This window comes from Hydractinia symbiolongicarpus, chromosome 6 (assembly GCF_029227915.1).
Source record: "Hydractinia symbiolongicarpus strain clone_291-10 chromosome 6, HSymV2.1, whole genome shotgun sequence".
Lineage (NCBI taxonomy): Eukaryota > Metazoa > Cnidaria > Hydrozoa > Anthoathecata > Hydractiniidae > Hydractinia > Hydractinia symbiolongicarpus.
Genome location: NC_079880.1, coordinates 10233249 through 10247632, shown reverse-complemented (window position 1 = coordinate 10247632; position 14384 = coordinate 10233249). Strand labels below are relative to the sequence as shown.

Genomic DNA, 14384 nt, shown 5'->3' with positions numbered 1-14384 from the left:
TGGGGCAGATAGCACACTGTGTGGGCCGTGTTGGATGTTGCAGGGAGTTGTGTTTGGATGGAAGAGTGACCAGTACCCTAACTGGGTTTTTATACTACTTCTAGGACTTTTCTAAATATAAATGGAGATAATAGACAGGGTATAGAGTGAACACGTAAAAGTTTTTAAAATGCCAAATAGTTGTGCTGCTTTTGGTTGTACAAACCATAATGTAATGGAAGATAAACCTGGCTTCTATAGAATAACAACCAAGAAGAAAGAAAACGTGGATAAGAGCATGTAAAAGGAAAAACAAAGATGGTACTGACTGTAACCCAACTGGAAAAAGGTTTATATATCTCTTTGGGAAAAATTTTACAACTGGTAAGTGTTATCTTGTTCATGTTTTTGCTATGTTGAAGTGTCCTAATTTATTTTTATAATATTTTATTAATAAGATAGCTCTATTCATTGTAAAATAGATCATGCTCTGTGCTATATTATAGTTAGGTTAGTAACTCTTTTAGGCTGGCATTGCTTAGCTAGCTAGCTAGGTACAGTATTTGTTTTTCTTTAATAGGGAAACCAGTTAGTGAAAGATTCTGCACATCCTGACTACATACCAACTAGCTATATTGAACATGTGATTGGGTTAATAAAAACAGACACATCGTTACTGCACCAATACCCATTACAATGACAAAGTAAGGATCTCTCTTACTTAGCAAATGAATCAGAATTTACTAGTATCGACAAGATTGTTACTGTTTGTGCTGCACTTGTGAATCTTGGTGATGGCAAAGTGTACAGTGAACCAAAAAGTCAGTGACATGACTTTAAACGTCATCTGTCTTAGTCGTCCAGTGGTAAGACACTTCACTGTTTTGAACAGTAGTAGGATGAAACCCAGATTCAATTCCTTCGCCATTCTCAATTCGCTTGGTAAAAGCCCCCTTAAGCCACAGAGTTTACTTTTAAATACCTGGTAACACAATAATAACTAGCTAGCTAGCTTTATTTATTAGGCAAATACCCATAAAAGTAAGTAAATTTCTAAACTAAAAAAGAAGACATCAAAATATCGTTTGTTTACAACATTTCCCGCCAGAATAACTCAAAATACCTTAGAAGGAGCACAGACCACAACCCTGCGCTACTTTTACTGCGCGCGACTTAAAAAACATTGCCTTGTGTAATGAGCATAAAGGCAGAGCAAAAACGCTCCACGCAGGAAAAACGTGTTAATTGGTGATAATACCGTCTGAATGCTTGCAATCTTAGTCCCTCTTTACAGGCAAGTATATGCACGGTATGACTTTGTTGTGATGATGTGTGTACGACAATAGTCTAGTCACCAGAATCAGGTTCGAAGATGTAGAAAATAGTACAACCCTTACTCAGGGCTCTTTCATCTTTCTGACAATCGCGCTGGCAATTCTTTCTCCGATTGTCAGAAAGAGGAAAAGATCCTTGGGGATGAGGTTGGGTGGACCACACATCATTTCGCTTATACATTACAAATCGTGCAAAATCAAAATAAAGCAAGAACTCTACGCAAACAGTGTTTTAAAAAACACTCATTTCATTACGCCCTTTATCCGGAAAAAATCTGAGAGAATTTGCGATGCCCGTAAAAGAAATGAGTAACAAATCAATTGAAATTTTCAAGACCTAAAACCCAGGAATCTTAATTACTGTCCCTGAAATAATTAAAGGCAGTATAAAAGATGTGAAACTGCGTATCTCGCCAATTATGGCCTAAAACTGTGACAAAATTTCAACGTCGCTTTCATGTCCAGCAAGCTCTTTTTGTACATTGTAGGAAGATATTATGTCTAAAACGAAGCAGCTACACTTTTTTAGCTGCTCCGTTAGGGTTAGGGTTGGGGTTAGTGCCACCTTTCGAAAAAAAGTAGCAGTTTTTAACATTTGCTTCTGCGTCTAATAAGCATCATTTGAGGTAGTTTAAAGTATTGCCATAATTCAACATACGTGATGCCGAATAAAATTTATTAACCGAAACATGAGCAAAAACAAAAGGGTGTACTTGCTGAGGAAGGTCCATTAATGATGTTGTTTATGAATGATTATGCAGGATAAGCATTTCAGCGTAGCAAGCACTGTTATCAACGTGATCTGTGTTCTGGATATATATACACTAGACATTTATCGGCATTGCCTTCCTATTTTTTCTTAAATTTTAATCAAGCTGCAATTACGGACAAATCACAACCCAAAACAGCTCTTTGCAAAAATATTCCATTTTTGCAAAGAGCTTTTGGCTAATTCTCGGAATGGTAAAATAGTATCACTTCGCCAGTGAGTTGCTAAAGCTTTGACAGGAGTGTAGGCCGAGTAACAATGTTAAAATTCGCTAACTGCACTTTCTGCAAAATCAGCATTTTAAACAACGTGCAAAAGTCTGAAAAATCGTGAAAATCAAATGTGCTGACGTAAGTACAAATTAGTACATTTTAAGATTTTTGATCTAATTAAAGAAACAAAGAACCTGAGTCCGCTGTGAACATTAACAACTGAACTTTGACAAACGCATAGAGCGTGTTAGCTACTTACATGGACACGGCATTCATCAATTGTGGTTACGAGCTTTGAAATTTTGCTGTCCTTTGCAATAATTTAAGTCCGGGGTCGTGTAAGCATAAAATTATAGTCGTTTTAGCAGCTTGTTTTAAACATGCTGGTGCATTAGAACTGCTCCTAACACTTAAGTCATGATTAAGACTACCAAACCTAACGAAATATAATAAAGAATTTCGTTGGTAACTCCTGGACTGATAAGTATAGATATTAGCAGAGATATATTGAAACGTCAAAAGTAAACCTTCCACAGCTAATGGTATTTTTCATTATTTGCTGAAGTTGTTTTGTTGGTAAACGAGAAAGAAAACATGACCAATGATACGCATCGTCAAAGTGTAAAAAAAATTGGCAATATTTCTCTTTCATTTTCGAGTCTTCATTCCTAAAATGAGAAGAGATAGTGTGTACAGTGAATATGATCTACCACCGCTCCGTACGTTGCAGAGAGGTGTTTTTAATAGAGTGATTTGGTAATCATTTTTTTTTTTTTTTTTTTTTTTTTTGATTTACAGCTGCCAATAATGTGCAACAGTTTCTAGAAATAGTGATGTAATTTGGAACAAAAGTTTCGACTCCTAATATCTCGGTTTAGAAAGGAAATAATTACAATGTTTATCTTTTTTGTTATCATGCACCTGAAAGCATAATTCTTACAATACACTTTGCTAATATAGCTATGTATGTTAATGATTAGTTCAGTGTTTGATTTGTTCAGACAAAAAATGTTAGAGAAGGAAAATAGCAAGAATGTCTGTCAAAATGTATGTCTTCTTGTTGGTTTTATGGAGTTCTCATCAATGTTTCTGCTTAACGAACTATGCAATTGTTGAAAAGAATAGCACAATTTCTGCGGGTTACTATCACAAGAACTTGGACAACAATACACAACCAATATTAATAGAAAGTGTGGAGGATTTGTGTCGCTTTTTTAACATCTCTATGGTCTTCTGCTCGTGCAAGTTGTTCAGAATAGGTAGTGAAAATAAAATATTTGATTCAATTTGCGAACTCGAGTTATATTTAAATTCTAGTTATGTTATATTTACAAATGACTTATCAACATCCAAAGAAATTTCTTCAATTTGTGCATCCAGTTTCGGGATACTTGGTAACGCTGCTGTAATAATAAACATTTTAAGGAGGAAAGGACGCTTAAAATCATACAAAAAAATCATTTTACGATTAGCTTGCTACGATTTTATATTTGCACTGATACAGTTTATACACGTTTTACCCAACTTCTGGACGCATGAATGGCTGTATGGCAACACTATGTGTAAAGTACTGCGCACATCTGAAATACTAGGCTCCTACCTTGCCATTGGAGTTATTCTACAAGTCACTGTGGAACGGTATAATGGAATCGTACGACCTTTATATCGATTCGCATCCACTGATTCGCATTGTGCTTTGGAAGTACTGAACATTCTTTTCGGAATGATTTGCGTGTTACCATTATTTTTGCAATATCAAACAAACGAATTTAATATTTGTCGATTACATTGGAGTATCCAACTTTTTGACTCCTTAACGTATGAATTATTTTCTTTTTGTGTTTACTTTGTGTTGCCAGTAACAACCATGTCAGTTTTATATTTCAAAATCTTTCGTGTATTTAAAGCGTCCATGCGAAATGTAATTCATCCAATGAGAATACGATTAGAATATATTAGAAAGAACAAACAACGTGTCAAAATGATTTGTTGTGTAGTAGTCGCTTTCATAGTGCTGGTGTTACCGAAACATGTCATGAGTATTTACTTTGGTGTAAACGAATGGTCGTACGATTTACATTTACACAAGATGCAACAAGACAGATACTTCTACCTGACACTGCTGGCGTATATTGCGTATCCGATACATGTTGTTATTAACCCATTGTTATATAGCTTTTGTAGTAAAAACATCGTAGGAATATGTGAGCGCATTTCGCGGTATACTAAAGAAATATTTGTTCGCTAAAGACTATTTTCCACTTCAAGAAAATTTTTCGTGGAACAGAACAGGCAGGAACAGAACTAAACAGAAAATTTTCTGCTGGTATATTCCACCTTACAATTTTGCGCCCCTTAAGCACAGAAAGTATATATACACACTTTGCGCAGTATTCATGAAATAAAATAATCTGATTGGCTAACTAATTTTCCACCTGTCATTTCCGCACAAACGCGAAGAAAAAATTGAGCTCGATTCTACTTTGCTCGGAACGTACAAGCACATTTTTCGTTTGCGTTATGTAAACATTTTAAGTACGCATGATCCGAAGCTTTTTTATTTTTTCCGTTCCATTCCGCGGAAAATTTCCTTAAAGTATGGACTTTATTGGGTAACAAAAGCATAAATATACCTATGTATATATATTGTGTACGAGTGTTTTTATTTCCAAAAATGTAAGAAAAAAAGCGGTAGTAGTATTCCCACCGCTAACGTTTAAGGCTACGCAAAACAAAGAACTACAATCGCAAACACGTATAAAGTAGATCTTCAGTTTGCCAAGTTACGAATAACATAGCTTTTCAATCTTCAAGGTGACAAAGAGTCTCAGATTACAACTCGCTGACAACATGGATTTAAGATCTCCTTACAACATAGATTTAAGTAAAGTCAACTCAAACTTAAAGTCATGGAAAAAACCGGGCAAGAATCCGGCGAAAATCCGGGCAAAAATCCGGACAAAATTACCACCTCATTAGGGCCGTCAAAACTCCTGAGGTCTAGGTTATCGTGACAAATGCTCTGCCTCTTTCTAGAAAAGGATATATTGGACTGCCCAGCAGCAGTATTGCACATGAACCATCCAGTGTTTTTTTTCTTTAACCTCAATCGTCGATATATATTTCAGCGGATTGCTGCAAAAGACGAAATAACGAACAACACAACTTCCCTGCAGATTGCCTTAAGTTATCAAACATTTTTTTTTCTTTTTAGTGTATCAAAAAGCTAATTACTTACACGAGGGACTATGTTGCTAACTAGTTGTTTCACAATGCACTCTATCATCGGTTGTTTCTTTTCTTGCAGATTACGACAGCCTACGTAATTACAGTGCTACTAAAATAAATAATCCGATAAAAAACAACATCTAGAAATACAAATTTGTTACAGAGTGATAAAAAGATGGAAGAACAACTAGGTAGTTATGACATTGTCCACACGTTAGGTACAATTGAGAGGAGTGATGTGGTTTAAAATATATATATATCGTGCCGTCATTTTAATTGTCTCTAAAGAACTTTCAATTTCATTAACTGTTTTCACGTTACTAGTCGGTGACCTGTGGGGAAATCCACGGATTCGCCCTTCCTTTATTTACCACATTTCATGTGTCTCGCTACTGCGGTTACCATTTTGCCTGACATACTAGGAGATTAAAAACTCTGAAACAGAGTTTTACGATTATGCTAAAAGTATAATCTTGTTTATATTGGTGGAGTTTCATGGTAGACTTGGTAGGGACAAGCTGTAACGTTCGCTTCCAATGCGGAAGGTCTTGGTTTTAATCCCTCCTGGTCGAGTCTTACTAAAGACTATACAAACCGGTAAGTTGAGCCTTTCTGCTTAGCGTTCAGCACGAGAATACGATTGATATCTTAGGCGGTTCTCTATTTACACGAATGCTGATTTTGCACCGCAACCTCGTCCCCAGGACTGTTTGCTTCTCAACAGCGCTGCGCTTTCTAATAGTTTTAGCCATGGTAAAAGGTGCACCGCTTTCGTAGCTCAAATAGGAGCTTTAAACGCACAAGAAACCCTATCGCAGGACTTTCGTTGATAGCAGTGCCAATAAAAACTGGAAGAGGCTATAGATAATTCCAAAAATGTTCCAATGCTTTTTTATTTTTTCGTACTTTAAGAACTTTTTTAAAAATGGGTAACACGAACGTATTATAGCTTGTCTTTATTAGCTATCCGAAATATATAAAGAAGTTCTGAGAAAAAAAACAACCGTAGCGGTTTCAGTTCGAACAGGGTATTCATCTAGTTAGCGGTCAGTAGCTGGCACCAAATGAGCTGACAACACTACATATAAAGTGCGGCAGAGTGGGAACTCGAACCTGGTACACCGGACAGTTTACCGGGAGTCTTCTTTGGGGAAATTTGATTTTAATATAAAGGGGTCAGTTTGCAGAACTCAGGTGTCATTATTCATGTAAATGGTCATTCTCGACCACAGAGCTCTTTGATATTACCTCGGAAATGATCACCTTAGAGGTTTAAGATCGAACTTGGTCTCCAAAGCATCTGGTGGTGAAATCGGGCCACATATTTGCTGACAGTAAACAAGAAAGCACGAGAAGGAGTATGTTATACAAGTTATGATGAAATAATAAAGAAATACAGCTGCTTTGAGTAAAAGAAATAATTTCCTAGATATTTTTTTGTAAATATATAAAACGTGAAAACTAGTAATTCACATCAACATAAATAAGAATGTTTATTTAAAACATTACACCATCTCCAATATGTCGTCATTGATCTTAAACTCAGATGGAAACATAAAAAAAGCTGAGATGTAAATTTGGGGTTTTTTGAGGCAGGACAGATCGATTAACGGGAAGAGAATATCGCCAGGACGGAACGATTACCAGGATTATTTTAGTCCCGCCTTTTTATTGAAAAAAGTGTATCGGGATGGTTTTTTTATTTCAATTAAAATATGCAGAAGTTATCGTGTTCGTCCAGGGACGTTGTGTTTATATGGGAAAAAAATGTCCCGCCTGAGTTGGGACGGGGCGAAATTGTCCTGGAATAAATATTTCCCATGCAAATACAAAGTGATTTTTATTACAAAACCGCTTCTCATGTACACATCCTCTAAGAATCTAAAAAAAGCAGATCTCTATTCTTCTCCGCAGAGCTCTTTGAGATAAACTTTAAAAATGAATAATCTTTAATCCGTGTTGGATTTGATTTTCGTATTTTTGATTTTCATGCTGTGCCGTGAAGTTCATTTTACACACAACCTCAAATTTCCTTCACCTTTAGGTTTTTTCCCTTTTTAAGACCTCATACGCTTATTGTTTCAAATTTTGTGATTGCTGTTTGTGGTATTCGTTACTTTGAGAGATTTTCGTAATTTAGGGGATAAAACTTTCGCTGTAAAACTTTTTACAAAATTACGCGAAGCGTAATTTTGGACTAAAAATTGCACAATCGCACAAACAGTCCCATTTGGACCTCCTCATTAGGGCTGTCATCACTCCTGAGGTCTAGATAACGCCTATGATGTCTATGATGAGGTCTAGCTCTCTCATGAAAAGTGCTCCTGTTGTTTTTAAAAGAGGACGAAATAAAAGGTCTTTCCCGCATCCAACAATTGCGGCTCAAGTTTCGGGAGGCTGACTATGCGTTGACTGAGAACTGGGATATTTTTTAAAAACGAGCCTTCATAAAAGGTTAATACTGTTAAAAAATGAAATACAACAAACAAAGAAAAAATTGTTCCAGATAGAGAAAGTTTAAAAGAAGAAATTTACCAAAGTCGGTGAAAAAGTTCGAGAGTAATTTACTGTAGCTAATAATTTGAAACAGATAATGTTGTATTACCTTGGGAATATATGTTGAAAAATATTTTATATAAAATCGAACCAGAAAAACATTAAGTCTGAGTAAAGAAAAAAATAATTGAATATGCTCTACAGCTAATGCATTTTGCTGCAAATTTGTTTTTGTTAATTTCAGTCTCCTTCAGCATGATCAAAATAAATAAATAGTGAGAATCAAGCTATAATGTCAAATATTTTTACTAGTGACCTACCATTATGCCGAGCTGTTTAATTTTATCATACTGAGCATGTAGCGAGCCAACACCAAGCCAACTAGCCTCATATAATCAGGCTCTTACATTGTGAAATCTAAAAAATGTATAAAAACAATCAAATTAATTGATTTCACGGTGTCGTGAAGAACAACAGGTACAAACTATAAACCAAAATCTTGAACAACTTTATTATAAATCAGAATCAAATTGTTTCTCTGCATGAGTTACTTTACATAATCGTGAAATAAGTTTTTCATTTGTGTGTTTTTGTGTCTCTGCATGAGTTATTTTGTATTAACTGAGTGATATAAAATTGCAAAATTGTCAATAAATTTCACTTGTTGATTTTCTTCATCATGGATTTCAGGTAAGTTATATCACTATTTTAACTACCAATCTTCTAAAAATTTCATACTAAAGCATGCATTATTTGCTTAAAATAATTTCAGTTTTATTTTTTAAATAGTGAGTGAATATTGAATTTAATTAAAGTCAGAGTAAAATTGTATATCGTTTACTTAAAATCTAGCTAACTGCTTTGTAAACAAAATAAATTTTTAAAGATCAATTCTTGAGATAAGAAGGCCAACATATTTTAATTGTAAATGCAGGCTAAATTTAAAAAATTTTTGCAGCATTAAAAGCTAAGGAATTCTTATTTTCTTCAAATTTGATCTTAGCTACTTTATTGTCATTCTGGCAGTTACAGCACAACTTTGTCAAGCCAGAGTTTTCAATCACGAAGATGCAGACACCAGAGAATTTCCTGATATGCAACTGTCCCCTGAAGATATTGCGGTGTTAAAGATGCTTAAAAATGACAAAATACTGGGAGCTTTGCGTATGTTAATATTTGCAAGTTTTAATATCATTACAGTACCTGTTTTTTTCCCTAAATAATGTCGAGGGTCTCAGATTAAAAAATAAACTTACCCAAAACTAGGAAACTTAAAGACTATTTTCTAAAGAATCCACAGGATTGCCAGAATTTGAAGTTATTATAATCGAAATTCGCATTACATATAAAAAATTTAATTATCCATTTTGCGCCCGTAGAAAACCAAAATGGGTTTTTTTTATTTTCCGAAAAACACTAATATTTAAAATGGTTAAATGTGCAAGAATTATATCTTAAAATAAAGGCTTAAATTCTTTACTTTTTATTAATTTTTATATCTACATTTTCACATATTTTTATTTTTTGTTTTTAACTAATGCAGATGCAAATAATGATAAAACGAAAAACGTGCTGATTTGTGTTGCAAAAAAACAAGCTAAAATAAATGTCAACGTTGTCACGCAAAAAAAAAAATCAAATTTCCTTGGCTTTACAATACTCATTCTTTATACCATTTGTACCCTCTCTGAAATGAAGCACAGATCTCAAAATCTCCATTTCTTACCTAAAACATTGTTATAACAGATGTGGAAGTTGTAGCTTCTCAGTAATGTTTTTAAAAATTGTCCAGTTCACTCTATTCCATTTTCCTGAATTTATTTTGCTGAATGTGTCACAATTTTTAGGAAAATAAACATAATTTTTAAATTCTTCGAAAAACTTAATAAGCTAGTAGAATTAAAGCTTCGGAACAATATTGAACCAGGGGAAAATGTGTTGTTTGTTAAGTTACCATGGCGCTTCAGTTACCATGGTAACTTAACAAACAACACACTTTTCCCTGATTTCATTTTTCACTCTTACCAACCTTTCTTTTTTTCAGTTGACGGTGATGCAAATACTACTGATGTCAGAGCATTCGGTTGGAAAATATTCCCAGGTAATATTTTGGCTTTGTATAAAATTACAAACTTACCTTCTTTATCTCCCATCGGATTTCATATCACATATTTGACGATTCATTGCGTGATCGTTCCTCAGTAGTCTAGGTAGGCCCATGATGCAATAAAAACTACCCCTGTTTTATCGAGAAATTAAACAAAAATAGGAAATACCAAAGTTTTTTTGCCGGTTTGTTGCACTTCCGAGACTTTTTTTATGCTAAAAGATTGTATATTTCATCTGACTAACACAATTTTTAAGTTTTGCCTTTTTTTTGACCAATGACCCTGTGAAGCGTGATGAAAATTATGTGTCGCCGGTCTCTAATGAGAAACGTTTTTTTCTATTTCAAACGCAGGTACTCATTGGTGTGGAAATGGACATATTGCAAATTCAGACAGCGATGAAGATTTGGGAAGTTTCAAAAATCTTGATAGGTGTTGCAGAACTCATGACAAGTGTCCAAGGTAGTAGTGTATTATTCTCTCTCTAACTGATTCCTTATTGACAAATTTTTCTTTTATGGTAAGAAATTCTGTGGCTTCGAGTTATAAATACGAAGCAGTGGGAGGAACCTTTAATCTAAAAATAAGGTAGTCAAGTTGACTAAAAATAAAAATAGTTTTCTCGGGACTTATTGTATTTATATATTTTGTATTTTTCTGTATTTTTTTTTTCATTTAAAAGGAATCTAAAGTCACAAGCGTTGGGTTATGGTACAAAAAACACCGGTAAATACACAGCAAGCGACTGTGCATGCGATGATGAATTCAAAAGCTGTTTGAAAGCTGTAAGTAAATATATTAAATGATAACAAACATTTTAAGCTGACGCAGTGCTGCTTCATGTAACGTTCATATTCTGCCTGACAGTGAGCGGGTTTGATTTAAGGTCGCTAGAACTGTCATTTTTTTAAGTTTGAGCAACGATTATTGGCTGATGAAAAGATCTAGTTGGTCTATGCTTATCACCGTTAGATAGCCTAATTATCCTCTTTTTAAGACGAGGTGCAATTATCACGACAATCCAGTCTCTAGGGCGTCTTGTATCTTTTCTGACATTGGGACTGTGATGCTGTCAGAGAAGATACAAGTGGTCTGAGGATGAGGTTGGGTCTAATTGTGGGTAAGTTCTTTCCCAGATATTTCCATGACCCATCTTCTAAGGGATAAAACGGATTCCCATAAAGGTAAAACAAAGATGTCATTTCAGTACCTCAGCCACTTTGAATAAAATTTCTATTTAGGTCATTCCATGCCAAATGAATCAATGCATTCATGATGACCAATTCAGATTTTCTTAAAACTTTCTATATTATATGTTGCAATCTACTCTATCTCTGAAAAAACCCCGAAATTAATCCGAAATTGTGTCTTAAAAATTTCAATGAAATGACTTTTTGCAAAATATGTGTTTAGAGTTTTGAGGCACCATTATGACTATCAGTTGACACAAAAAGATATCAATTGAAAAAATATGGTTGGAATACTACAGTTTTGAATATATACAAATTATATCCTACGAACCACTGCGGCTAGAAAGTGGTATAACTTTCATATCTTATTGACATAAACTTGCGGTAAAAAAAATCAAGATAATCTGGTCGACATAGAAACACTCCTGATTTTGATTCATTTGACGCGGAATGACCCTTCAGCGAACCAAGGGGGTTAGCAATCGGGGACGAGGTTTGGGGGTCAGATATGCTCTAGGTTGTAAAGATATCCTAATATCCCAGCTTCACGCATATTTTCAAACGTTTTGATAAATTTTTTTAAATGCAATGCTTACCAAAAAAAAAAATCCGTTTATTCCCTTGCAAGTTTTACTTATGCAGAAGGACAATGAAAAAATATTTTGTTTTAGACGTTTTGCTGACGTCAGCAGTGCAGTGCAAATAAAAAAAAATTGCGAAATTTGTTTATTCTTTGTCCGTAGTATGTACAGGTTCAAACGCTGGTCAATTAATGTATAGGATCATATGTTTTGACGAACGCCTACAAATACCAGCTAAAACACAATTTTTTTTAAGAAACTTAAAACGCTGATCATGAATACGTATAGGATGACGTACTATGGACAAACGGTTGCAGAGATATTTGGGTTTTAAGGTTATTTGATAACGTCATTAACCCATCCATTCCGAAACGGATTCGGAGACCCAGGTTTGGGAAACTTATCCAAATTGTTCCCAGGTGGTCCCTAGTTATCAACGCGGTGAAAAAAGACTGACGTCACCATCTCGCTTCTAAGTTATTTGGCCTCAAAGTTTTAAGTGCACTGTACGGTTTCGTTAATTTAATATAAGATTGACGTTAAAATAGTGATATTGACGTCGCGCCGTTACGTCAGAAAGACTAACAAATTAGACATAACTTTCCGGCGACATCAAAGGAAAATAAACATCCATTTTGGCGGGCGCAGACGGACACAACTCGCGTATTAATATATAGATACCTATTTAGGTACCCAAAGGAAAATGGTATCACATTAAAACTCGCTTAGAACATGGTTCATCCCAGTTGGTTGGCAAACTTTTCTTTAACCTTCTGAAAATGAAATGTTTGAAATTCGATGAAAAACCACAGCCAATTACAAATGATGCTGATGATATATCGGATGCAGAAGAGGAAAAGGCTAAACTGGTTGCACCAAACCCTTTCTAAAACGTTGTAGCTATTTCAGATTATTAGAACTGCTATTAGATGTCTTTGTTTTTTATAACTTGTTTCGTTTCAGATAAGTACCTTTAGAAAAAGATCTAGTAGATGAGGTAGCACTGGAATGAGCGAAAGGTGAGGGGGGGGGGGGGGGGAGGGGAAGTAGAAAAACAGATTTAAAACTAACAATCGGAGAAAGAGGGGGAGGGGAGGGGGAGGATTATTTGGTTCTTAATAGTAATAACAAAAAGAAAATAGATGCTAAATGGATGTTACGTTTACGCCGGAAGAAGATAAAAGTATCGATTTTGCTACGGGCTAACGAATGATTTCACAATAACTTATTCCGGTCATATTAACTTGGACCAAGATTGTTAACAGCACTTAAAATATCGCAAACAGGAGCAAAAAAAAAATAATTTAATTTGATTTTTTGCTTTAAAGATTTCTACTTGGAAATCCATTATGTTCTTTTTGTTTCATAGAAATGCGAAATTGCTACAAATGAATTTCCAGGGTATTTGACCTTTAATATGATCTGCATTCTGGGGACTAGGGTGGCATTTCTATGTGCCTACTACTAAAAAACTGATCCATTCTTAGCATAGGTAAACAAAGTATATGTTTTATTAAATATGCATTTTTCAATATTGGAAAGAGAGGATTAGATGAGTTCCTCGGAATTTTCTTTTCCTTTTAACCTCTCTCAAACTTCTTGTTGTAAAATATCGATATCTTTTATTCTAAGAGAGAGGCTTCGTGGTCCTAATTTAGGAGTATAATAATTCAGCGTTTAGTTACTTTCGTGATATGATGAATATAACACCCAGGAAGAGTGTGTATGATGAATATAACACCCAGGAAGAGTGTGTATGATGAATATAACACCCAGGAAGAGTGTGTATGATGAATACAACACCCAGGAAGAGTGTGTATGATGAATACAACACCCAGGAAGAGTGTGTACAATTCTACCTTATGAACGTATGATCCAATCTATCCAATCGATTAGTTATAAACAAAACGTGGAAACAATTCTTGCTAGTGATTATTTCGCGATTTTTGAGGCGACAATTTTTTAGACTGACTTTTTTATTGACAAGATACATAACCATAAAAAAATGTCATTTAGTGTTTGTTCACAAAAACAAACAAATCAAAAAAATAGTACTGTGTTTTGACAGGTTGAAAGTGAATAAACCACATTTTTTATAACAATAACAATAGATTGACAGATATATATATTAGTGTCAAATAAGATCTCAAATAAGATATTAGGTATCAAATTTTAACTTGCAAAAAATTTGTAGTTAATCTTCAAATGCTGTTGGTTGGGGACTTAATATTATTCTATTTACCCCAAACACCTTCAATAGGGTCTTTTAAAAGCGCAAAAGAGAATTAAAGATGACAAAAGACGAAGTTATAACATTTGTATTTGCAATCTTTATCAAGCTACCTTTACAGCGTTTCGGTGGTATACGCAAAGGACGACCCACTTTCAACAATGGCCTTGCAGCAAATAAAACCTGATAAAAGGGACAAACAACTTTAATTTGTTAAGACTTGGGTGCAAACGGAACTGAATTTCAATTTGATACGA

The 14384-nt window shown here is 34.6% G+C and overlaps 2 protein-coding genes across 2 annotated transcripts; both read left to right on the top strand.

Moving 5' to 3' along the window:
- The first annotated feature begins 2967 nt into the window (after positions 1-2967).
- Positions 2968-4694, top strand: LOC130648017 (C-C chemokine receptor type 1-like). Its single transcript, XM_057454036.1, has 5 exons — positions 2968-3013; positions 3093-3129; positions 3275-3341; positions 3415-4488; positions 4563-4694. The coding sequence occupies exons 1-5, from the start codon at positions 2968-2970 to the stop codon at positions 4692-4694; spliced, it is 1356 nt and encodes a 451-aa protein (XP_057310019.1).
- Positions 4695-8609: 3915 nt separating this feature from the next.
- LOC130646967 (acidic phospholipase A2 PA4-like) lies at positions 8610-12827 on the top strand. Its single transcript, XM_057452652.1, has 6 exons — positions 8610-8708; positions 9022-9182; positions 10063-10119; positions 10480-10588; positions 10809-10911; positions 12587-12827. The coding sequence occupies exons 1-6, from the start codon at positions 8698-8700 to the stop codon at positions 12785-12787; spliced, it is 642 nt and encodes a 213-aa protein (XP_057308635.1). The 5' UTR covers positions 8610-8697; the 3' UTR covers positions 12788-12827.
- Positions 12828-14384: the final 1557 nt, after the last annotated feature.